The sequence below is a fragment of the Dipodomys merriami genome, unplaced genomic scaffold (genome assembly GCF_024711535.1).
Source record: "Dipodomys merriami isolate MVZ:Mamm:240054 unplaced genomic scaffold, mDipMer1.0.p SCAF_1000, whole genome shotgun sequence".
Classification (NCBI taxonomy): Eukaryota; Metazoa; Chordata; class Mammalia; order Rodentia; family Heteromyidae; genus Dipodomys; species Dipodomys merriami.
The window spans coordinates 221647-246752 of record NW_027202273.1 but is presented as its reverse complement, the minus strand read 5'-3'; the positions used below and the strand labels follow the sequence as shown (position 1 = coordinate 246752).

At 46.3% G+C, this 25106-nt stretch overlaps 2 protein-coding genes and 1 long non-coding RNA gene across 17 annotated transcripts in view; 1 reads left to right on the top strand and 2 right to left on the bottom strand.

The window, feature by feature from the left end:
* The window catches only part of LOC138806947 (biliverdin reductase A-like), a 37448-nt gene extending 33660 nt beyond the window's left edge, over positions 1-3788 (bottom strand). For 3 of the 9 annotated variants that reach the window (XM_069992436.1, XM_069992445.1, XM_069992454.1), the window contains exons 1-2: positions 3416-3681; positions 1960-1971 (exon numbers count right to left, since the gene is read on the bottom strand). In XM_069992436.1, coding sequence (XP_069848537.1) covers positions 1960-1971; positions 3416-3666 — 263 coding nt within the window. In that variant the 5' untranslated portion in view covers positions 3667-3681. Of the gene's footprint in view, positions 1-1873; positions 1900-1959; positions 1972-3415 lie in introns of those variants that run through there. The other 6 variants (XM_069992511.1, XM_069992487.1, XM_069992503.1 and 3 more) reach the window with 4 other exon arrangements.
* On the top strand, positions 3679-22045 carry LOC138807010 (uncharacterized). Its single transcript, XR_011366020.1, has 4 exons — positions 3679-4240; positions 9357-9430; positions 18108-18225; positions 21684-22045. It is a non-coding gene; the product is annotated as an uncharacterized lncRNA (long non-coding RNA).
* The window catches only part of LOC138806925 (uncharacterized), a 144833-nt gene continuing 141725 nt past the window's right edge, over positions 21999-25106 (bottom strand). For all 7 annotated transcript variants that reach the window (XM_069992382.1, XM_069992372.1, XM_069992364.1 and 4 more), the window contains 7 exons: positions 24994-25054; positions 24294-24362; positions 23782-23865; positions 23290-23322; positions 22878-22999; positions 22590-22685; positions 21999-22287 (listed from right to left, as the gene is read on the bottom strand). In XM_069992382.1, coding sequence (XP_069848483.1) covers positions 22062-22287; positions 22590-22685; positions 22878-22999; positions 23290-23322; positions 23782-23865; positions 24294-24362; positions 24994-25054 — 691 coding nt within the window. In that variant the 3' untranslated portion in view covers positions 21999-22061. The remainder of the gene's footprint in view (positions 22288-22589; positions 22686-22877; positions 23000-23289; positions 23323-23781; positions 23866-24293; positions 24363-24993; positions 25055-25106) is intronic.

Here is a 25106-nt window from a genome sequence, read left to right as displayed (position 1 = left end):
GGCCAAAGAAGAAACACCAGGGAGCAAAGGGAGTGGAGACAGAGGGCCGTGATAATCAGAAGATGAGAAGCTGTGAGCTGTGTCACTGCAAGAGCCACAGAGAGCGGCCAAGCCTTAAGGCCAGGGTCTCAGGCACCCTAGGACCATGAGCTATAACATGAGTTGCTGTCTAGGGCTGAGGATCCCAGCATCCTTTACTTAGGAGCTAGAATACTTACTGCTCTAGGCTGAGGGTTCATCCCTGAGGCCTGTAAGAGAACTGGCACACTCATAGGTGCCACCTCTTGCTGCTTCCTTCAGCCTGCTGCCACTTCCCACTGCTGCTGGATGCCCAGAATTAAGGCGGCTGTCATGTACCAGGGCTTCTCTGGGTTAAAGCCCAGAGAAATAAGCCTCCAACCCAATGCCCAGAGACCCAATATGCCCCTCATTATTAGGATTTTGAGCTGTAAGCCTCTATGACTGCCTGCATACACCCCGCGCCTTCAGCTACTCTGGACTTATTTTTTATAGAATAGACAAGTTTAAGTGTTGTTTAAGAATATGTTGAAAAATTGAAAATTCTTCCCAAAGACATGGAGAAGTGGAATGGAGCTCTCAAGGATATGTAGAGCCACAAGTTGCTTCTTCTCCAAAAACAAACAAACCAACAAACAAAATACAAGTCAGAGAAAAAGGAAGATGACAGTGTAGTTTCACTTCCGGTTGTGGATACATTTCCAAATAGTCAGGACATTCCAGTATCAGTGGTTTGCACAAAATGTGATGTCATTAGTGTACTGAGAGAATATGGGTAGAGATGAACCTTTGTATTTTACCCATTATCTGTAAAGCTTGCCTACAGTAAGGTGCAATACCTCTTTATACTTCAATAAAAGACCCCAAAAACATGGAATCATCGTATCATACATTATTCAGAAACAGTGTAAATTTCCCTGTAAGATACCTGCTGTTGTAGGAAAAGGATGCAGAATTTATTCCAATAATGTGGGATAATAAAGTAGGATTACTTCCAAGTTTTCAATATTGCAAGTAGAAACTTATCTTAAAAACATAATTAAGGCAACTGTCCTAATGTTTAGGGCAGAAGACTAAGTATTTCTTATGAAGCTATAGTACCTTTTAGCAAAACAACCCACCTATAGATCCATCACCAAGAGCCTCCCATACAACACAAAATAAATCTGTGTCACCAATGTTGCATTCCAAATATCTCTGCTTGCTCCCTTGCCCCTACAAAAAACCAAAACCAAAACAAAACAAAACTGATTCAAGCATGAAAGTTGAAGCTACCAGGAAAGGCATCCTGGCAACTGTTTCTGTTGTTTGGGTTTGATGGGACAGGGTCTCACTATACAGCCCAAGCTGGCCTGATACTTGCTAGGTAGCCCAAGTTGGTCTTGAATCTGTTACTGTCTTGCCTCTGCTTCTTCAGTGCTGGAATTACAGGCATGTACCACCATGCTTGCTCTGGCAAATACTTTCAATATTTAGTTGACTAAAAAGACTGGCTAGCTGGGTTAGTGGCTCACACCTGTAATCCTACCTATCGAGGAGGTTAGGATCTAAGGTTCATGGTCCAAAGCCAGCCTAGGCAGGATAGTCTCTGAGATTCTTATCACCAAAATCTAGGGGTGGAGCTGTGACTCAAGTGGTAGAGTACTCATCGTGAGCAGAAAAGCTAAAAGAGAGCACAAGGCTGAGTTCCAGACCTAGTATCAGCACATTACAAACGAACAAATAAACAAAAAGTGTATTATTAAGTCTCTTGCTGATAATAGTAGCACAAAAGTCAGACCAGAAGCTCATATTACCAGGCATGCGAGTGGAAGTAGAATTACATGACAAAGCGGTTCAAGTTTCTCTACAAGACCTTCTATGCATCTTCTATGGCAGGAGGAGCTTCTGGACAACACTGAATGAAGTACTTATTCAGTTTTCTGAACAGTGTAGACATACCTCCGTCTTTTCCTTTAGAAGTGAAATTAAGAGAGGTGTGGTCATTTTTTTCAGACTAAATTTATGTTTTGTTTTGTTTTTTACTTTTTGTGGATGTCCATCTTTATAAAAGAAACTCAAGAAAAGAAAAAAATACATGTTACAAAAAGTAGCTATTTACCTTCCAATTTTGCACAAGAAAATAATTTTGGACTTTTACAATCTCATGCCTAGATATGAAATACAACCATGTGACCATAAACCAAAGGCTACTTTAAAACATATGTGAAGTCTCGAAAAAGATTCTTAAAAATTCAATTTGGACATTTGACACAGAAGTTGAAGCTGATCCTTACCAAAATCATAAATAATTATGATCATTTTGCTGAAGAAGAGGGAACAATTGTCAAAATTCTGCACAGTAACATAAATGAAACATGCTAAGTTAACTCAGAATATGCTCGAAAACTATTTGTCAGTCAGTGATCCTGGTAGGAGTGAGGAGCATCTATGCTCAAGCCTACAAAATCATGTGGTACAGGGTAGGCACTTTCCTTTCATACTTCTCATTGGCTGTCTTGACTGACTGCATCAGTGGTTTTGTGTGGACTTCAAATGATACATATGACGCTTCAGAGAAAAAAAAGGTTCCCCCCCCACCTCTGTCAGACATTAAAGCATGATTTAGAGATATCAATATGTTCCTCTCAGAAGAAAAAAAAATACTGGCTAAATATGTTCAAGAAAAATGTACAGGTTATTAAAATGTAAAGGAGTACTTTTTTGATGTATAACTCTGTCACGACATACTTGTCCTTTATGACCTACCACTGCAATCCACTAATAAAGTATTATCTACAAAAAGACAACAAACTTGATGTAAGGCATAACCACATTAATTTGTCTTTGAAAACTGAACTAGTAAAAGATCGATAGTGGATCAATGAACAGCTATGAACAGATGCCATTTCGTGTGTGTGTGTGTTTATTTCTTGTGTTTTGCATGCTAATTTTACTTGTCCACTTGCTCTCAAAACTATTCATATAGTCTATAGTTCAAGTATCTTAAAATATGATTAGTGTCTATTAATTCTTTGTAAAAGCACCATTTGGGGGCCTCAGAATTTAATGGCAGGCTATTTTAATAGGGGGAGAGGAAGGAAGAGGGCAGAGAGGGAAGAAGAGGGCAGGGAGGAGAGGAAGGTGAGGGAGGAAGGGAAGAAGGAAAGGAGGGGGAGGAGAAAAGGGTGAAGGGGAGAGGGGCATGGATGAAGGGCAGGGGTGGGGCGGAGGGGGAGAAGAGGCAAAGAGGGAGGGCAGTAGAGGAGGGGGAAAGCAGAGGAAAGGGGGGCAGGAAAGGAAGGGGCAGGGGAGGGCGGGGGAGGAGGGGAGGAGGGGAGGGGAGGGGAGGAAGACAGAGAGGAGAGAAGGGAGAGAAGCAGGAAGCGGAACAGGAAGAGGGTGGGAGGAGGCCAACCTTTTCCTCCAGAGAGGGAGAAGCCTCGGCGCCCAGGCCCAGAGGCCCGTCCGCTGGGTCCTAACCAAGGCCGCTGGTCGCAGAGACTGAAGAGCAGCTCTAGCCCGCGGAGGCCCCACACCGGAAGTCTCGCCTCCTCCTCCCGGGATCGCCCCTCCTCTTCCGCTGAGGAGCCCACAAATAGAGCTCCCAGCTCCGCGGCTCTGCAGAGGCCGAGCGGGTGGAGTCCTCTTCGGGCCCTCGGGAGCCATCCACGCCTCTCCTTCGCTGCTCCTCTGCGGGCCTCGTTCGGGTGCACCGGGGCACTTCCCCTGAGAGCTGAGCGCGGCCCGATTGTGCTGAGCGTCCTGGCGTTCATGGATGGCAGGCTGGGCGCACGGCGGCCGGGTCCTGGGGCTGGAACTGCAGCTGTGGTCAGGGGACCAGCCCCTGAGAGGCCTCTGCCAGAGCAACCAAGGTGTTAGTGCGCTGCTCACCTGGGCTCAGCTCCACCCACGCCTGGGCCCCGCCCATACCGCTGGCCCCTCCCTCCCTCGGCCCAGACCCAGCTGAACTCCCACCTGCCTCACTTCCCATCCCCAGACCCCCCTTGCTACCTGGATGGGGACCCAGGCCAGGTGCTCCCTCTTGGGGGAAATATGGCTGCCCTAATAAGCCTCTTTGCCCTGTGCCTGCCTGCCTCTGTGTGGTCCCCTGGGATGGATGTGTCCCATCCTCTTTCAGAAGGAATGAAGTTTCTGGTTCAAGGGTCTTCATATCCTGCCCTGGTGCAATATGAGGAGTGTGGCCTCCCACAGCCGGTGACTGCAGAGAAGGCTTCTCAGAGTAAGAGTGGTGGTATATGTATGTGAAATTCACCTATGTCATTTAATGACACGTACATGGTATCTATGCATATGTCATATATGTGCATCAACCATTTTCTGCCCTGAGTTTTAATATATTGAGAGAGGTAGAAGATGGACTCCAATGAAAATGGAATACTATATGAAACAGTACACAGGAAAAATTGAGTTAAAAACATGGTGCTAGAAATGAAAACCTTAAGACAATCACCAAGGTAATCTCTCAGAAAGTAGAACAAAAAGAATGCAAGAAAGAGAACTCACTTCCTTGGTGGCTCATGCCTATACACCTAGCTTCTAAGGAGGCTGAGTTTGGAGGATTTTGTACCAGAGCAGCAATGAAATATTCTCAAGACTCAGGTCCAAATGACTAGCAAAAAGCTGGGCTGGAGACATGTCTTATAATAGAGTGCCAGCTGTAAACAGCCAAGGGGAAGGAGATCAAGCACCCTCCCTCCCAAGGGAGGGGGAAAGAACGACTCATAACTCAAAGTTGGAGTTTGTAAACTGAATGTGTTCGATAAATGCTCAGTGTAATAAATATGTCCATATTAACCCACTTGATTACAAAAATTCAGGACAAAGGGTGACAGAGTGAGGACGCTCAAAAAGACAGCCAGGTCCCATATGAAGGATCAGGAATCAGCTTTGGATTTCTCTGTAGCAACCTGAAAATGAGCAGAGCAAGCACTGCCTTCAAAATTCTTAAGGAAAATAGATGTAACCCTAGAATTCATGTACATAGTCGAATTAAGGCCAGTTTTAATACAGATATTTTCAGACATGCAAAACATTTATTTCACCAGGTGCATTTATTCAAGGCTAAAAGGCACCATGTGTTGGGACTCAGGCCTGCAATCCTAGCTACTTTGGAGGTTGAGATCTGGAAGAGTGCAATTTGGAGGCCAGTCCAAATAGAAAGTCCATGAGACTCCATCTTCAAAATGAGCAGCAGAAAGTCGGCTGAAGGCCTGGCTCAAATGGCACAAGATCATGAAGAAGAAACCTAATGAGCGCAAAACCCTGAGTTCAAGCTCATTATTCCCTAAACCTGTCTTATATACTGCACTTACTATGTGTTGACTATCACGTATGCAGTGTTCCTGAATCATTTATCTTACATAGTGTTTGCATTCAAACAATAATGCATCCACAACCAACCAATTGCCCTAAAATCTGTACACCTTTACTATGAGCAACCGTGGAGCTCCCTCTGCTGTATGTTTATTTTTCTGCAGTTAGTCAAACAATTGGGGGCCCTTTCTGAAAATATTTAAATGCAAACCTGCATAAAAGCCACCCTGAGTTGAAAACGATCATTATAAATTTTTCTGCTATGCTCCATTTGGACAGAATAGCATCAAACCATAAAGACAGCTTCAGTGGCTCCTTGCAGTCCTGGGTGGATTGAAGGCTGAATATATAGTGTAAAACGAGATAAGGCTTGCAAATAGCCTATGTGTGTGAATCATGGTAATGTCTAATAAAATGCAAATGCAGTGAATAGTTGGCACATTGCATTTTTAAGAGAAGAATGTCAAAGAAAAACTATACACATTCAGAATAGGAGAAAACCTTTCTCTAGTATTTTCTATTCTTCATTGAGCTGAACCTGTGGATCCAGGGAATAGGGAAGCCTCCCTTTATATGTGATCTGTATATGTGAACATAAATATATAAATATATTAACTGGCTATATATATGGCATAGCATGAGGGGTATATGCAAAAAAATCAGTATATAAACCTTATCACACTTACTATATTGCTCAACTCCTAATGCTCCATTGATTATAATACAAGCATCGTAATGATGATGCACAGACCACCTGTTAATATAATATTACCTTTTGTACTTTGGAATTGTAGACTAGGTCCTTCCAACCCCTTTCTTTGTTCTTTTGAAAGAATGAGAAATCCTAGTTTCCAGAAATTTTTCTAGAGCTAAGCTTAGAAAGGAGTACACACATGAAAACCCTGACCCCATTAAGTTGGTGTCTGGAGCCTCTGGAAGACAATCAGCAAAGAGCCAAAGCCCTTACCAAAAGTGAAGCTTAGCCAGGCACTAGTGCTCAAGTCTGTAATCCTAGCCACTTAGGAGCTGAGATCTGAGAATGGAGGTTCAGAGCCACCCTTGGCAGGAAGGTCTCTGAGACTTTTATCTCCGATTAACCACCCAGAAGCCAGAACTAGAGCTGTGACTCAAGTGGTAGAGCACTAACCTTGAGCAATCAGGCTCTGAGTTGAAGCCCCAGGACTGGCACCAAAATATTAAAGGTTATCCCAAACCATGATCTAATGACTCTTACAACTAACTGGAACAGTAGACTTCCAGTTCATCCACCATCCATTTCCAAAGCCGAAAATCATTTCTTCTCTGATGACAGTGAACAATTTTAGCCCTGACTGGATTCCCTGTGCCTGTTTGCATGTCTGGGTTTCTGTTTGTTTGCCTGTGGATGTGTGTTCATTTGCAATGACATCAGAGACAAATAGCCACCCTCAGTGAGCTACTTGCCATGAAGTGTGTCTTAGGGATAGAGAAGTCACAGATGGTAACTTTGTCGGTTGAATCTTGTAGAGGATGTGGTTGAAATTTCTCTCCCTGGTCATTCTGATCTACATGAACCATGAATGGCAATTGCAATACACATGAATTTTGTCAGGATCACCCAGGCTGAAGTATGGAGTATTTTTGCTTTCTTCCTAAAAACTTGGTGATGCTTCCCCTTTGGGTACATACAAGAAGCATGCTTTGTTTCTAAATAGAACTTTTGGGAGTGCAAATACCATAGAAGACACAAAGATATCAGCAATCAAATTTCATCAGACTTAAGAAACTAGGCATTTCTAAACACCATAACTCTCATTATCATGATTTTGAGCCAAGACAGTGACATTCTATTGTCCCTCTTCTCCAGCCCCCCTCTAGGAACATGTACAATATTACTGTGATCAAACCTGATGATGTGAATAGCAGAAAAGCTCTGCAAATTTAAAGAAACAAAAAAGGAAGTCACATTTGCTTACAATACTTTCAATTATTTGAGAAATTACAATAATCTTACAGATAATTGGGAGACAAACTATTGTTTGTAACAAAACAAAACAAATATAGTGATGTACTAGGTACCTCTAAATGCTTTAAGCATTCTCTTCACACTCTAGCCACTCTTACTACATAAAACTGCTTGAACCAACAACCTACATCACTTACAAAAATTGTATTCCATATATTGGAATGTAACAAATACCATTTCTGTTTAATAATCAGAAATTGGATCTAATTGTAAGCTCACATCAGCTTGCTTGATTCTTTGTGCCCTAAGTCTGTGACTATAAAACATGATTTTTGTGTCTTTCATTCTTTCTGGCCCTCCTTCATCTTTCCTTCCTCCTTTGTTCCATCATTCCTTTCTTCTACCTTTACTTCCTTCCTTTCCTTCTTTCCTCCAAACTAACTAACTTACTTTCTTACTTCCTGTCTCTCCTGCTTTGTTCCTATGTTTTTCTTTCCTTTCTCTTCCCCATTCCTTCCTTTCTTCCTCCCTCCCTTTTTCTCTTTCTTGCTTTCTCCGTCCCTCCATCCCTCCCTCTTGTCCTTCTTTCCTTCCTTCCTTCCTTCCTTCCTTCTTTCCTTCCTTCATTCATTCCTTCCTTTCTCTTTGTCTGATTTGGAATTTGAACTGAGAGGCTTGTGACTACATTGCTGCTTCTTCCTCTTTCAACCTAAAATTCTTCATTTTGTTATGCTGTATGTCATATTGTTTTTGCTATTTCACATTATCTGGATCTTCTCTATTGCTTCTCTTCTTTCTCATCCTGCTTTTCTATGTTATTCCTGCCCCTACTCCTGTTTTTCTCTTTTGCCTAGTTTTATTCTCAAGTATTATTTTTTTCCAATTAATTTCATTCCTATAATTCATAATTAGTATCTTATTTCATGAAATATTATCTTATGTCCTGTTTTCATCTACTCTTTTTGGAATCGTAGTATAATTACTTTTACCTGGGGCCTGCTCTTTTTATTTCCATTGCTGCTTTAGCTATCAGTTGTGGAACTGAGAGGTTGGTTCATTTCCTTGAGTTTGTGAGTTAAGTGTTTTTTGTTTTGTTTTGTTTTTTACTATAAAACAAATCCTTTAATTTTTAAAATGTTTTATAAAACAATGTTACACTTAAGCCAGCCCTGAAGATAAGCACAAAATTTACCAGTTTACACATTTAAAAAAAGACAAAAACAAAAACCCACAACAAACTCAATCACCCACTCTGTGCATAGGACGATGCTAGGTGCGATAAAAGGGAATCTTAGCCCTAGAAACACGATTTCACTTTCTGGAACTGCACCATTTCCTTTCCCAGAGAAACCTATTGTTTCTGCCACCTATTTCCACATGTAGCACACAAAAAAGTAGACCCATTGCACAGCAACAGCTGTGATCTCTAGAGAAAAAGCAGCTCACAGACTCCAGGCCAAAACGACCAGTTTTGTCATCTTCTGTGGCTGTGACAAAACACCTGACCAAAGCCTGCTAAAAGGACTAAAGGATCCTTTTGGCTCAAGGTTTTATGGATTTCCATCCATGGTGACTTGGCCCCCTCTGAGCCTGTGTGGAGGCTGTTGAGCTTGTGATGGTCAATAAGCAGAAGGAATGGCACAGTGGAGAAGCCAAGGTCCCAACCGCCCTTCCAGGGTGGGTCCCCATGACCTCACTTCCTTCTGCCTCCTAGGTAACACCAGAGGCTAGTGGCCAGCCTTGAGCACATCAGCTCTGAAGCACATTTCAGTTTCAGATATTCATAGATACTGGATGGAGCTCAGGAGGTTGCATGGTAACATTCCCTGCAGATGTAAGCCTCCCAATGCTAGAAAAGGGATTGAAAGACTGCCTGGAGTCCTGTGACTCACATTGCCTGTGAGCTGTGAGCCCTGGAGCCTTCAAGGTCTTTGCAAAGCAGGACACGGTTTAAGGATAACATCCTCTTGCCCCTGATGGTGAGGCAGGGATCTCACAGGCCTTTCACTGTAGCTGCCATTGTAGTGCACTGAAATCAGGAGTCTGAAGTGAGCAGTTTGTCCTTTTATTTTTGCAGCTGGACTATGAAGACTGTGTCCCTGATGACCTCTGGCCTCCACTATATTCTAGTGATTTCAATGGGAACAGAAGGTAAAAATTCCTTGGAGATTACTTCTCAGACTGTGATACAAGCTAAAGAAAAGAAATTAACTATATAACTTGGGGGGTAAGGGGAGTCATGAGGGCAAACACTCAGAGAACCTGAGGGAAGGGGTGACACTGCTGAAAGAAATGTACTCAGAGCCTGACTGCTGTAACTGTAATCCCTCTGTATTTCACCTTTATAATCAAAAGAATCATCTGATTCTTAGAATGAGAGTGAAGCTCAGCCCACACTTAGAATGAAACCGGGACAGGTAGCTGCAAGCAGGAATTCCTGTATTGTGTACAGTGTGGAAGGAGTTAATGAAGTGTGTGGCCCACACCCATCTCACAACTGAAGCACAAGTTTTCTGTGTTGAAACTCCAAGTGTTTCTTCCAGTCCACCTGAAGCTGTGTCTTCAGAAAAGCTGGGCTTGCCACAAGTATATTTGAAAGGGAAGAGTTTTTTTTCTGCTTCTCATTGTGAACATGAGACCCAGCTATTCAGTCTCATGGCCTTGGTCCTAAGGCATAGATTGGAGCCATGCATTATCCTTCCCAACCCAGTCTCTTATCCATCTCCTCACATCCTCCTTCCACCTTCCTTGTGCCTGATAAACATTACATGAGGTTGGACACAAGACTCATGCACGTATTCCCAGCTAGTGGGGAGGCAGCAATTGGGAGGATCACAGTTCAGGGCCAGGGCAAGTAAAACTGTTAGCATGACCGCATCTCAAACAGTAAGCTAGATGTGGTGGCATGCACCTGTGCGTGTACCTCCATGGTTGATTGCAGGTTCAAAGGACCGTGGTTGGACTTGAAATAGGACAAGCCAGCAGGGGCTATGATAGATTTGCCTGAGAGAAGAGTAGGGAGTAAATTACCGGTGTGGTGTGTCACCAACAATGATAAAAACTGACATCATGCAGGGCACTGGTGGCTCATGCCTGTAATCCTAGCTCCTCAGGAGGCTGAGATCTGAGGACTGCAGTTCAAAGTCCATTTGTGGAGGAAAGTCCAAGAGACTCTTATCTAAAATGAACCACAAAAAAGCCACAAGTGGTAGCCTTGAACACAAAGTTTAGGGGCAGTGCCCATGCCCTGGGTTCAAGCCCCAGGATCAACACACACACACACATTATGACACAACTAACCTCACATTGAAGTAGACAAGAATTAAATTATTAGGCAAAAATACTTTACCTTAAATGACAAATATCTGTTAGTAGATTAAAATAAGAATAGAAAATTCGTCTGCTATAGACAGTGGATCACAGGTCATCTGTACCAGATGCAATATCAATACACAACTTTATTGATCTCAAATAAATTTTCCGTTTATAAAGAAAACTCTACAAAAAGATTGTAAATTTTGGTACATATTTGTTGCTTATAATCCAATAAAACTAGAAAGAACAATAAATAGCTGAACCAAAATATCCACTTGAAAAGAGCATACTTATTTCTAAATCATCCTTGAAGAAAAATTGAGAAAGGAAAGGAAAACTACCTGAAATCTCCTCACAGGAGAAAAGGAAAATTCTCGTTAAAACATTCTATCTTCAGCTTTGTTTCCCCTCTCATCACATCCAGCACTGAAGCTGTTAGGTCATTCATTTGGGCAGTGATTCCAGCCCAGGTCCCCGCCAGCGGAGTCTGGGTCCCCGGCCCTGCGCCCCGGCCCGGGACGCCGCACCCCCACTCCCGCACTCCGCGCCCAGACTTCGCCCCAGTCCGGAGCTCGGCGGGCGCGTCCCGGTCATCGTCCCCCTAGTCCAGGGAGGCGGCGGGGAGGGAGGAGGTCCCGGCGGCCCCGGCCCCCTCCCGGTCGGTCCCCCAGCACCTGTCCGGGCTTGGAACCATCCTGGTCCGCCCTGGAGCCCCGTCGCCTCCCTCCCTACGGCCCCTCCCCGCCGGCCACAGGGGGCCCTCCCCTCCCGGCCCGGAGCTCCTCCCCGCCGACCCGCGGTCCCAGCCCCCTCCCCGGGCCCCGGGCGCCCTCTCCCCCCTCCGCCCGCCCGAGGTGAGTGACCCCGCGGCGCGGGCCAGGAAACTACAGACTAGCCGGGCTCTCGGGACAGCGGCGGCGGCTGGTTCCCGCACCCGGAGCCCCCGCGACCCTCCGGAGCGGTGCGTGGAGGCCCCGCGGCTCTGCCACGCGGGTGGCGGAGCGCCGCACCCCGCCGGTCCCCCGCCGCTCGGCTGAGCGCGCAGACACGCACCCTCGGGGTCAGGTGGCCGCTCTGCTCTCGCGTCCGCACCCCCTGCCAGCTGGCCCAGGCTCGGTCTGCACCGCGAAGGGCACCGCGGGCTAGGCCGCGAACTCCCGCCAACCGCCAGCCCACCGCGCCCGGGGAGGTTTGCTCCCAGGAGACCAGAGTTTGCAGGGATAGCGGCTGTCCAGGATTGCCCCCTGCCCACAGGGCCGCGACTGCTGCATTCGGGTGTGTGCGGGCGCACCTGTGTGTGTGCATGTGTGCGCGCCGGTATTGGGACTTGAACTCGGGGCCTCGTGCTCTTGCTGGGCTTTTTGACCAGGCTGGTGCTCTACCACTTGAGCCACAGCTCCACTTCCAGTTTTTTGGTGCTTAATTGGAGAGAAGAGTTTCATGGACTATTCTGCCTGGTCTGGCTTCAAACCCCAGTTCTTACTAGAAGGAATATCCAAAACTCACTCTTCGCAGGCTTTCTCTGGTTATGCTCAGGGCCAGCCATTGTCTGTTCACCTTTCCGTTTGTGTAACTTGTGCTCCTACATTTTGGGCTAAATAAAGTCGCTCACTTCTCAGCGGATCCACCATTCTTTCTTTCCATTCTTTGGAGGCTAATTTGACCTTCAGGGTCTCCCTCCATGTCTGCAGACATCCAGCGCAGGTTCATTAGGCTCAGATATTGGTTCAGGTATTCACAGCACTGCTGGCCATTATTAATAGGTTAGCTAGAAAAGATAGATTAAGTGGCTCATGCCTGTAAAACTGGTCACTCCGGAGGCTGAGATCTTAGGATAGCGGTTTGAAGCTAGCCCACGCATCCAAGCCTGTAAGATTCATCTCCAATCAACTCCCTCCTGAAAAGCAGAAGTGGCTGTACTAAGCCTTAAGACCAGAAGAAAGGAAAAGAGAGATCCGTATTTCTTTATCTGGTGCACACCCGTGTGTATGTGTAGGTGTGCATGCACACACATACAGAGGCCTGAATTCAGGACCTAGGCTTTTTTTACTCATGGTTAGTGCTCTACCACTTGAGGCACAGATCAACTTCTGACTTCTTGATGATGAACTGGAGATAAGAGTCTCACAGACTTTCCTGCCCAGGCTGGCTTTGAACTATGTTCCTCAGATCTCAGGCTCCTGGATAGCAAGGATGACAGGTGTGAGCCTCTGACACTTGACTATCTTGGCTTTTTTGTCTAAGTGTGTTTTGATTACATCTACTGAGCTTTATAACTTAAAATGCAAACCAAATAGAAAACAGAAAGTGAAACTTCCAAGTTTTTCTAGGCTCTAAAAAGAAACACTAAATATTTACTCTTCCTCCTTCCTATCCTCCACCCTCTCTTCCTCTCTTTCACAGATTTACTTCAGTCACAGCTCCACTTCTGGCTTTTGGGTGGCTAATTGGAGAAAAGAGTTTTCTGTCTAGGCTGGCTCTAACCAAGTTTCTCATATCTCAGCCTCCTGAGTAGCTAAGTTTATGGGGTGCTAGCCATTAGTGCCCAGCTCTTTACTGGGATTTGAGCTTGCACTGTAGGAATAAAGCAGTGTACCATGGTGAGCTAGTCTGCAGCTCATTGTTCAATAATTAGCATGGCTAATGAGTTTGGTGAATTTCCATTGGTCGTGGATGTGTCAAAGATGTTTTTCTTCTTGTGTGCAAGCATCCTGCCTTGAGGTTTTCAGAAGAGCAATGCTTGAACCCGGGAACAGCCAAATTACTCATAGTTGTAATACCCTGACCTCCTGGTATGGCCTGGGTGTGGTAGAAGAAACACAGACCAGCTCTAACAGACAATAGTTTTGTATACAGATGTTGAAAAAAATGATCGACGTGGCTACATGCACTACTGAGTAGGATCTGCCTCACAGGTCAGTGTAGCAAAGGGTCAGAATGAGATGAAGATGGACATTTCAAGGCTTTCTCTCACTTTAACCATCCATCAGATAGCCATAGCTTCTAGTAAACACTCAGTATTTTCAGCTAAAGTGGCCCTCAGAAGTTTTCTGAAGAAAGCCAGGCAACTGTGATCACAATCTACACATCAGGGTTGTTGTCTTCACTAAGCCAGTAGGACGCTAATAATGTTGCTCAGGTGTGTGACTTCCAAAGGTGATAACTTGGAACAGATAAACCAAGAGAAGATGCTATTGTTCTGGTGGGACACATGATTTGACATCTGGGTAGATTCTAGGGAGGTACCAAGGGCTCCTTGTGGAATGAGATCTTTCCATGGTGACAGTTCGTGGTTTATCGTTTGTATAGTCATGTCAAACCTCACTAGTTTTAGCTTCATTTTGTCATAAGGGGTTTCAAGCTTGGGGTTTTTGACAAAGTAATTAAGAATCTTCTTTATTTACCTATTTCTTCATTTCTTCATTCATTCATTCATTTATTTTTGGTCAGTCTTGAGGCTTGAATTCAGCCTTGGTGCTGCCCTGAATTTGTTTTTCTCAAAGCCAGCCTTCTACCACTTTGAGCCACAGCTCCACTTCCAATTTTCTGGTAGATAATTAGACATAGAGACTCATGGACTTTCTAGTCTGGGTTGGCTTAAACTGTGATCCTCAGACCTTAGCCTACTGACTTGTGAGGATTGCAGGTATGAGCCACCAGCACGTGGCTAAAAGTATAATTTTAATGGATATTTATTAGCACCTAGAGTTTATGTGCATTTTGTCTCCTTGTACTAGACCTTAGCTCTGTCATTCCCCACCATAGCTTCTCCAGTCTGGTTTCTAGTCAGGAATCATGAAGGGACCATTACTCCTTCACAGAACATGCTAGGTTCACACTGATACATTGATTTGTGTGTATGTGCGTGCACACCAGTGCATGCCCCATGCACACACACACAGATGTGAGCGCACACACACACACACACACACACACACACACACACACACACACACACACACACACACACACACACACACGGCAATACTGAATTTAAAGGCCTGGTGTGGGGAAATCTGTGGGGAACGCAGGCAGCAAAGATGGCCCTGAGAGGAAGTTGAGTGGGCAGAGCCGGATTTGTTTAGGCTCAGTGTGTAAACAACTCATGGAAACTTAGGTGCATGATAAGGTATGGCCTTTCAGTGATTGGTTGGTTCATTTCCTCCCTTCCCACGCAGTCTTTTGCTTTAAAAAGGGGATGCTCCCTGTTAATAAACGAGTTCCTGCTTGGTTTGACTTCCCGCGGCATCTGATTGTCTCTGGGGCTAAGGGAGGCTGGGGAACGGGCAGGCGAGCAGCTGCACTTCGCACTTACCTTTCCTTGGACCCCATCTGTCCAAGGACGGACGAAGACCCAACAGCCAGGGTGCTTTTTCTCCTCAAGTTAGCTCTCTACCACTTGGGCCATAGCTCCACTTTCAACTTTTTGCTGGTTACTTGGAGATAAGAATCTTTCTGATTTGTCTGCCTTTGAACTGATTTGTCTGCCTCAGATCTCAGTAGCTAAGATGATAGGCATGAGATACCAGCACCCAGAAAAATCAAGATTTTAAGGGGAGAGGTTTGCAAATATTTGAGTCTCCTGGGCAGCATATTCTCAGCTTGCAACAGGCAGGTGGGAGGGCTCTTGTCACTACCTCGCTCTCACTGTGCATAAGAGGGTTCCTGTACTAGTGCCCATATTCCACCTGGACTATTAGCTCACGTTTCACCAGGTAGCCTCTGGGGACAGGTGAGTTCACAGGGTGTGTTAATTGGTTCATCATTGTCATTCCATGAGGCTCCAGTTGGCACAGGAGGTGACATCTTTCTTCTCTCTCCTCTGGTCTTTTTTTTTTTGTCGGTCGTGGGGCTTGAACTCTGGGCCTGGGCGCTGTCCCTCAGCTCTTCAGCTCAAGGCGAGCGCTCTACCACTTGAGCTACAGCGCCACTTCTGGTTTTCTGGTGGTTTATTGGAGATAGGAGTCTCACGGTCTCTCCTGCCCAGGCTGGCTTTGAACCGCGATCCTCAGATCTCAGCCTCCTGAGTAGCTAGGATTACAGGCGTGAGCCACCAGCGCCCAGCTCTCCTCTGGTGTTTATATTGATTCAAGGCCCCTGTGGATAACCTCAGACCATCACCCCTACCTCCTCCAGTGTACATGGTCACCCTTAGCCCTTTCTCAACCGAGCTTTCAACTGCCATTGCCCATGAAGTTGTTAAATAGTCCTGGCTAAGCAGAGGGCTGAGATGAAGGGAGGAAGGTCAGGAGGTGGAAGCCTCAAAGTCCAATGAATACCAGGGGAAGGAGGAAGTAGACTCAGGAAGGTGCCAGCAGAGGTGAGGCCAGGACCAGGAAATTGGCTTCTCTGACCACCTGTCTGTCTTAAGGATCCCTGGGGACTGTGACTCTCCAGGATCTCCCAATCCCTTCTTCTCTCAGTGAATAGAAATAGACAGAGATGGCTCAACACCAGCACAAGTCAGACTGGGGAAAACATATACCGGGGGAGCGTCTGGCCAAAGCTGGAGCTGTGTCACTCCCCTGTTAGGACGTGTGTAATGGTCCATGAGAATGCTGGTTTTGCCTGGTGGAGATTGGTAGGAAAGTATCTGATCCTGGGACATAGGTAATATGCAAAATGGGTCATAGCTTAGAGTTAGGGAGGAGACCAGCCTGGCCCTCACCTCTTAAAGTGCCAGTAAATTTTGGTCTGGTGCCAGCTGCATGGGAGGTGGAGAGAGGGTAGGGCAGGAGTGGTTGGAAGTCAAGGCACTGGTCTGTGATCTATTGATAAGGACACCTGGGCCACTCACCAGATTATATACCCTGTGTGATGACCATAGGAGAGGCAGAACACAGAGAAGGCCAGTCCATCTGACCATTGTGGACAGTGCTGCTCCTGATGGTTCCCAGGATCCAGAATAACATAAAAGTTGGGAGCATCTGGTCAGTGGGTACTGCAGAAAGCCTGAAGGCATTGCCAGAGGTGTACAACCCAGGATCCTTCCTTGAGGCCAGCACAGGGCCTCTAACCCCATTGCCCACAGTACCACCCAACACTAGGAAAACCTCTTCTTTTGCTCATCTGACTGATCATAAATACTCTTTGTCTGCACTGTGCTTGGCTTTTGTTTCCTGGTGTTACAGGACGAAGGACTGTACTTCTAGAAGTCATTCCCAGGCTGGGCATGTAGCCTGGTGGTAGAGCACTTCCCTAGCAGGAGTGAGGTCCAGAGTTCAACCCTCAGCACTGCAAAAACAACAACAAACTCTCCTTTTCAAAGCTCCCCTGGCAGGGTCTTAATGGCTGGCATTTTCAAAGAAGTGTTTTACAAATGCCGGGGGAATCAAAGTTAGATGAAGATAAGCAAGCAGTGGTTGCTGGGGAAATTTTCCTCTAGATCCAACCACTATCATTTCTCTGGTTTTCAGAATTTACTGAAAATAGCCAGCATATTATGATTAATAACTATGAAAAATCCAGCTAATCAAAAAGGACTTTTTGGTGTCAAGATCGTGGTGAGATACAAAGGGTGAAGTGGGTTGTGGGACTATTAACTGAGATCCAGGAAAAAGGCTACAGCCTACAGACTTGGAATGAGTAGTCTTGTCTTTTCTCTTCCCTTTTCTTCTTTTTTTTAAAGTAAGTTTTTATTGTGAAAATACTGTACAGAGGGGTTACAGTCACATGAGCAAGGTAGTAAGTACATTTCTTTTCAAGGATTGTTGCCTCTCCTTTGTTTTTTTCCATCTCTTCCTTCCCACCTCCACAACTACACTCCCCTCTACCCCCCACCCCTGCCTAAATTGTAAAGTTTGTTTTTCAACAGTGTCTTCTACATATCATTGTTGCAATGGGTCAACCTGTATCCCTATTAAAACTTTTTGTTTTTTCCCTTCCCCTCCTCAAATTATACCAATATCAAATACAGTGAAAATAGGCAGAGGAACATACAAAACAACAACAAAAAATCACATGGTGCCTTATGAATATGTTAGAAACAATAGCAAGAAAAAACGACTTGTGTCCCTATCTTGGAGTTCATTTCGCTTAACATCATCTTATCTGGTCATATGTACATAGCTTTTTGACCTTTTCTGATTGTTCCAGACATATACTCATTATTGCAAATAAGAGAAACCATAGGACCTTTGTTTCTTTGCGCCTGGCTTACTTCAATTAATATAATTTTTTCCAAGTCTTTCCATTTTCTAACAAATGGGGCAATGTCATTCTTTCTGATGGAAGTATAGAATTCAATTTTGTGTATATACCACATTTTCTTCATTCATTCATCTACTGAGAGGTATCTGGGTTAGTTCCATATCTTAGCTATGGTAAATAATGCTGTAATAAACATAGTTGTGCTGGTAGCTTTAGTGTGGTCTTGTTTGTGATCATTTGGGTAAATGCCTAAAAGTGGGATTGCTGGGTCATAAGGGGGCTCTATGTGCAGTCTTTTGTGGAACCTCCATACTGCTTTCCAACATGGTTGAACAATATCAACTCATTTTCTTGTTTCTAACAGGGACTGCCTCACTCAGCTTTCCAATCCAAACCTAGCAACCATGAAGGAAAATGTTCTCTACCACTTCAGCCTCAGCACCAGCACACACAACTTCCCAGCTAGGTTTGGCGATGTCAAGGTAAAAGCCCAGGCTTTCATTCTAGCAATTTGCTTTACACTAATCTTCTCTGTGATACTGCCAGGTCTGCTCACAGATAGTAGAGAGGTGACAGGTACATGCCATTATGAGTTTATTATATTTTTACAAATGTCAAGTATATGAACTAGCAATACAGGAAATTACTTGAATAAGCTGCATTGACCCCGAATGATCTTTTACAACTTTAGTATATAATGGATACAGATATACAGATAGGAAACTTCCTGAATCAGGCCAAGAGACTTATACTGAAAGTCTGTTTACTGAATACCACTGAAGTTCCTGGTGAGAAGTCTTGGCTCTAAAGACCTGTGCTGGCAGCAGTGTGCTGAGGGCATCCTTGTTCTCTGGTTGTAGTTTGTGTTGCTGGAAGCCCCTCTTAGATGAACTCCTTCATCAGGTATGTGGCCACACAGCTGGGCCTTGACCTGGGTACATGGGATTACATGAATGTGTTCAATTTCCATTTCATATCCTAATTTGATTAATTTGTATGTCAGATGGATGGCTTCATGTGTTCATCGATTCTCCAGTGATGGCTTACTATTTAGCAAGATTACATTAGATGCTATGCTTGAACAGGATGAGATTTCATGTCACTAACTTTCCTTCAGATCAGTCCCATTTAGTTTGGAATCTTCCAATGAAATAGGAGACGGTGCTACTCAAATTTAGTTTGAGCCTGGAGCCAGTGGCTCACACCTGTAACACTAGCATCTCAGGAGGCTGAGTTCTGGGGATCTTGGTTTCCAGCCAGCCTGAGCAGGATGAGGTGAGACTTGCCGCCAGTTAGCCACCAAGGAAGCTGGAACTTGAGCAGCATTTCACGTGGTAGAGCACTAGCCTTGAGCCTAAAAGCTAAGGCCTAAAAGCACATAGGCCCTGAGTTCAAGCCTCAGGACCAGCATACACACACAAAAAAACCTCTGAAACAAACAAAATGTTTCACTAGATGCTTGAGTTTCTGTTACGTTAATCTGGTTCATTGTGCATGCATCTTATAATGATTTACTCATAATGTGAGAACAAGGATACTGTGTGGAGCTGAGCTCCTCAGGGCTTCAGGATGCTATGTGCCAGGATGCATGGCCACAGTGTGAATGAGAAAGAGTTTGCAGTAAGACCCTCAGCCTTTGCAACACTGGCCTCCTGGGCCTGAAAACTGTGCCATCTCCTGCCAAAACACTTCAGCTCATGGCAAGCTGTGTGAGCTGGCACAGGCACAACTTTCTCCTTAGCAAGATGGAATACCAATGTCCACCTCACCAGACTGTAGGGAAGACTTTAGGGAAGGTATAAAGGACTTGGTAGAGATCATGGCCCACAGTAGCTTCTCAACAGATACCTAGATGAAGATACAGCCATGTTGGCATCCTGGCCTGGTTGTGGTCTCCTTAATCAGAAGGCTTTGCTACATGTTTTCCCCTTTTATTTGCCAATATCTCCTGGATCTTTAATTTCTACAGATAAGACTATGAAGGGAATGCTACTTCTTATCTCCCACAGCAAACAATTCAAACCAAAAGCCGGTGGCTTTATATGCTATGTATTTTCACATACTTTTGCAAGAGGAAAAGGGTCTTAAGTCAAATCAAGTCCTCTCATGAGCAAACTAATACGTGGAGTTGAGGAACTCTTTTCTCCTACACCTAGACTCTCAATCAAAAATGAAGTATGACCTGAATATCTGTAACTCAAGGATGGTTCATTGGTAGGTAAGGGTCTAGATGGCACTGTCTTAATAAACATAATTGCAGTGGTGAGTGTAATAGTGTCAGGACAAAGCCATTATTTTCAGAATCAAAGACTGGTCAGAATTTGTCTTTCTTGTGATTTGATTGCTTTCCCCTTTAAACACTAGGAGGTCATTTTATCTCTTGTGGACAATTTGCATACATCGACACTCATAACAAGACAGGACTTAATCACATGAGTTTCTTTCCTACCAGTATCTTTTTGGGAAGAAATGACAGAGGCAGGATGTGTTCCTTGATCAGGCAAGAGGAGGGACTAATGTTGTAAAGTAAAACCACTTGGAAGATCCAGAGAAGCCACCTTTTGAGAGGCCAAATTGGGAGTCTTCATTAAAAAGTTGGCATCTGCAGGCAGACTCCTGTCGCAAAGACTTGCAGTCCTGTGAAGACACTTCACACTGTTAGAAAACTGAGTCGGGAGACCAGAGAAGAAATAAAGAGCAGAAAAACCATACCAACAACCCATATGAACCACAATGGAGGCCATGTTGATCAGAGGAGAGTCAGGATATGGACACAGCACATGAGGCCTGGCTTAAAGGCTTCTGAGCTGTCTGCCCTAAAATAGTGTCACGTCAGGGGACAGGGCACAGGAAAGTTCAGAGCACGGTCCAGTAACACATTATCCAAGTCCCCACCCCTGCCTCTCCCAATTCAGGCATGCCCAGCACCTGGGGGGGGGGGAATGGGAATTCCTCTTCCTTCACCTGGAAGTCAAGATGGCCCCAGTTAAACCCAGTATGCTATCCACTATGTGGCCATGATGGCACTGGTTAGACCCAGCATCCCTACTTCACTAAGATGTCAGAGATTGAGAGAATTGCAGTTTTGACTCCAGCCTGGGGAATCAATTCTGGGGCTCTTGTTTTCACACAGTTTTAAACACAAATGGGGTCAGGTGGAGGTGGACTGACCCGCTGGGCAAACTCAGTGATGCTGAACACTATCTTTAAAAGCTGGAGTTTACTGGATGGACAGACTGGTGCTAACTCAACTTGGGAGTGAGCAGCCCCAAACTCAGGTAGCTCCATGTTTATAAAGGCTAAACATGCATTCTGTTAGAGTAGGTGCAAGCAAGCTGGTGTAGAGAAGTGAACCTTAGCAGTTATTTTGCAAGTGCATAAACCACAAACATTTCTGTAACAATTAAAACCACAAATACCTGGGTAACAATCTCGTGACCTCTATAGGACATGTTCTATGAAGGATTCTAGGTGCACAGCCCCTAAGTTCCTTGCTGGTCATGTTTGTCTGCTTGGCCTGCTGGGCATTTTGTCCACTGAAACTTGGGGATAGTGAAGGAAAAATAAAGGTGAAATGCTCTTGCCATGGCTGCTATCTTCAACTGTCTAATGGAACAAAGATGACAAGTCTTCCAGTAACCTGAATAAGTGCCCAGGAGGGCAACTATAGAAGAATTATTTGATCTCAGTGAAATGATGGGTGAAGAGGATTTATATTACCTAGGGCTCTGGCATTTGACTGATTATGTTCCGTGATGTCAGGTCATTTCCATGTTTCCCTGTGTTTCCCTTCATCAGTGTACTTAGGGATTTAGGCAGGTACTTGCTTTGGAAGAACTGTGATTTTGGTGTGACTGTCTTTAGCTCTTTTTGCAGCTCAGTGTCTCCCTCCCTAGAGCACTGCCCTGGGTCTGGTGGCCTCTCTTTGATTTTCCCCCAGGGTCCTGCAGTTGTGCATCGTGACTCCAGTCCCTCCCAGCAGATTGAGGGTGGATTCCCATATAGATCAAGGCTGTTGCACAGGAGACGTTTCAACACTCAGATTTCAAGGCTTGTGGAATGGTCCGTGAGAACACTTCCAAACCTAGCCCCGAGCGGGACCTGTTCTTCCTCATTCTGCAAAAAATGACCTCCAAGCCTGAAAAGATTTCATCTTCAAGTAGGATATGTGGAAGTCTCTGCCATTAACTAAGGCAAAGAAAGAAAAGCACCCACAAAAACCATGTTATTGCTGAGAAATTATATAAACAGACTATTAGTGTTTCAATTTAATCTTTTACTGGAAATCAGGCAAAATTGTGGCTGATGAAAGGGCAGCCTAGGATAGAGCCCCATGCCCAGCTCTCTTGGTGGGCTGGGGGCTCAGGAACGGCAAGATTCCCTCATATTCTGTCATCTTTGCCATGTTGCAGTGTGAAGAAGGCTTGGGTGAGCAGCTCAAGTGCACGCTGGGTACATGGCTGCCCCTTCCACCGCTGAGCTGTTCATTTGTCTCCCACTGGGAGCTGCCATTGTCACTGAGCTTTCTTGTTGAAGCCTGGCAACTGAATGGAGAGATTGCCTTAATTCCAGGGCTTCCCTGAGCCCACAGGGCTGTCCCACACCCACTGCCCTCTGGGCTTGAGGCAGCCTTCATTAATGTTCATTTGCAAGTAGCCATGTGCCCAATCCTCTGAGGACCACCGTGGGACCCCAATGAAGGAAGTGAGGTGGGCAGAGGTCAGGCCACACCACCCAGACAAAGGCTTGTGTGGCAGTTGGTGGGAGGGCAGCCCCAGCTCATCAGGCTGCCTGTCCCACCACCCAGACCCTGGGGAGTCCCTGGCCCCTGGGCCAATGTACTTACTTTCCTGAGCGCTTCCGCAGGGGAGGGCTCCTCTTGTTGTTCCTGCTCAGGACAAGTACCCGGCGGGGAGGCTCCAGCTCCCTGGATAGCTTGGAGCTAAGACAAGAAGTAGCTGGTTGGACAGCAGGCTCCACCCTGGGGGTTCCCTCCCAGGGGCCCTGGGGACTCAGGAGCTCATACACCCTTCCTTCAACAGGTCTGGTGGGAGGCTGACTCAGGCAACAGGCTCTCATGGACTGGTGCTGGGGATTCCCATGTTTGTTGCCCCCATTGCCTACCCCAGCTCACCTTTCCAATTGATTCAGGTGGTTCATATTATTAAACCAAGATACGAACTTCATGTCAGGAACTACCTCGAGCTCCTTACATGAGCCCTGTAGTTCCTTGACCAGGGCCATCACCTTGAATTCCTGGTTGAGAGAAAGGACACAGTGGTGATGGACCTGGACCAGGGCAAGGTAGGCCAGGCAGCTGACTTCAGGTCTTCACTTGGCTTCACTCTTGTCTCTCCCCAACACACTCGCCTTTCTCTACTGAGATCCAGTGCCCAACCCCAGCAAGCTGTCCTAGATCCCCAGCTCAAGGCCCCATCTCCTGACCTCTGGAGGACAAGTGATGTGACCATCCACATCAGAGGGAAGGAAGGACCTAAGGGACCCGCACAGCTGGCTGCCTGCAGAGGAAGGTGTCATTTTCTCACCTCTCGTCGTCTTTTTATGTTCAGCCAAGAGCCCTGCAGAGCAAAGAATATGTGCTAAGAAAATGCTGTTTCCACTTGGCGCCCTACCAAGTCCTTCCAGCAGAGGGCAGGCTGGGTGCACAGCTGGACTAGGATTGCTCTCAGTCTAGGGCAGGGATGCCAGGGGCCTGAGGACAGGTTGCTCACTGCTCAATTCTCTGTGGACATGGCAGAGACTGAGGCTTCAGGGACAAGGCCATGCTATTCCCACATGCTATGTCAGCTTGAGCACCTGCTGTCACACTGCCACCCTCACTGACCTCCCTCTGAGACATGGCCAAATGTCATCAGCAGCACTGAGGTCTGAGGGCATAGGGCATCATAAGTAGGATTGCTGTGGTGCTTGGCACTCTGGGGCTGGGGAAGACGTGGGCTCTTGCTGGAGGCCAAGGGGCAGGGAGAGGCTCTTTGTCCCCAATCTGCTTTCCCAGGGCTGGGGCCCTGTTCACTCACATCCTTGGAATCTTGGTCTTTGTGCAGTGAGGCCAGGTGACTGAGGATGGTGCCCAGGTAAGGGACTGTGCCCTCGGGATACTCCTGTGGCATTGGGTGCAGAAAGATCAGAAGGGTCCTGTTAAGCTCCTCGCAAGAACCCGACTTACCCCAGTCCCATGGAGCCATCTATCTAGCAGAACTTGGGGCAAGACAGGCTCATTCCTCAATGATCCACCCTCTACCCCATACCAAAGACACAGCCCTGCATGGGGAAATCCATCTGGCCTGGTCCCCTCCAGGGCTGACACTTGACACCCATGCAAGGTCTGTGGCCCTGCCCTTCACCTGCTCCTGTGCTCTTGCATTCCTTACTGTGGTGGCTGCAATGCATTCCTGCAACATGCCATCTGAGCAGAGGCAGGGTGTAATGGGGCAATAAGGGAGTGGGCCAACTGGTCGGTTGTGTTGGGGGAAGCCCCTCAACTCCTCCTTCTAGGAAGCCCCTGGTCTCAGGCTCGCACACTACTCACCAGTTGCTGAGGCTTCCTGAGGCCTCTCTTGAGTTTCTTCCAGAGGGTCCTGTGTTTGGGCTCTTGCCTCTGGCAGCATTGGGCATGGGAGTAAAAAGCTTTCATTCTCTAACCATTCAATCTTCCAGAGTCCCTTCTTTCCATGGGGTGTGACAGCTTTGGCTTGGGCCTTTAGATCTCAGGCTCCTTGTGACCATCAGCACTGTAGCCCTGGGCAGGCTAGAGAGCCTGGCAGGGCCTGTCTCCAGGGTGGATGTGGACATTTGCGTGCCCTAAAAGATGTTTCTGTGGCTGCCTGGTCTGGAGGAACCCGCTGACCCACGTGACTGGCAAGGCTTCCCTCCTGGGATGGGAAGGCCACCCAGAAACCAAGCCAGGGCCTGGCTTGGCGGTGCCAGGCAGGCAGGTTGTAGAGAGGCAGCCTCATCACAGGCCACACTCAGGAGGAAGCTGGACAGGAAAGTGGACATCCCCAATCCTATCACTTCCTCCAACCTCCTCAGGCACCCAGCTTGCCTCCTCTTCCACTGACTCCATTGGGTCCCCAGGGGCCTCCTGTTCCCATACAATCTATCCTAGCCCCAAGCCCATGATGGATGCTTCTAGACAAGCTATGTTGGATACTCTCCTAGAATTCCATCAGAAAGCAAATCCTCGCCCGCCCTCCCTGGACCAAAAGTTATTCTGGGGCTCATACCACCTTGTACACCTGCTCGTGGCAATACATCTTCTTCAGCTCCTGGAACGTCTTCCGACTCTCCCTGGAGGAGGGACAGAGACAAGGTGACAGATGGGAGAGGGCGAGAGAGGGGA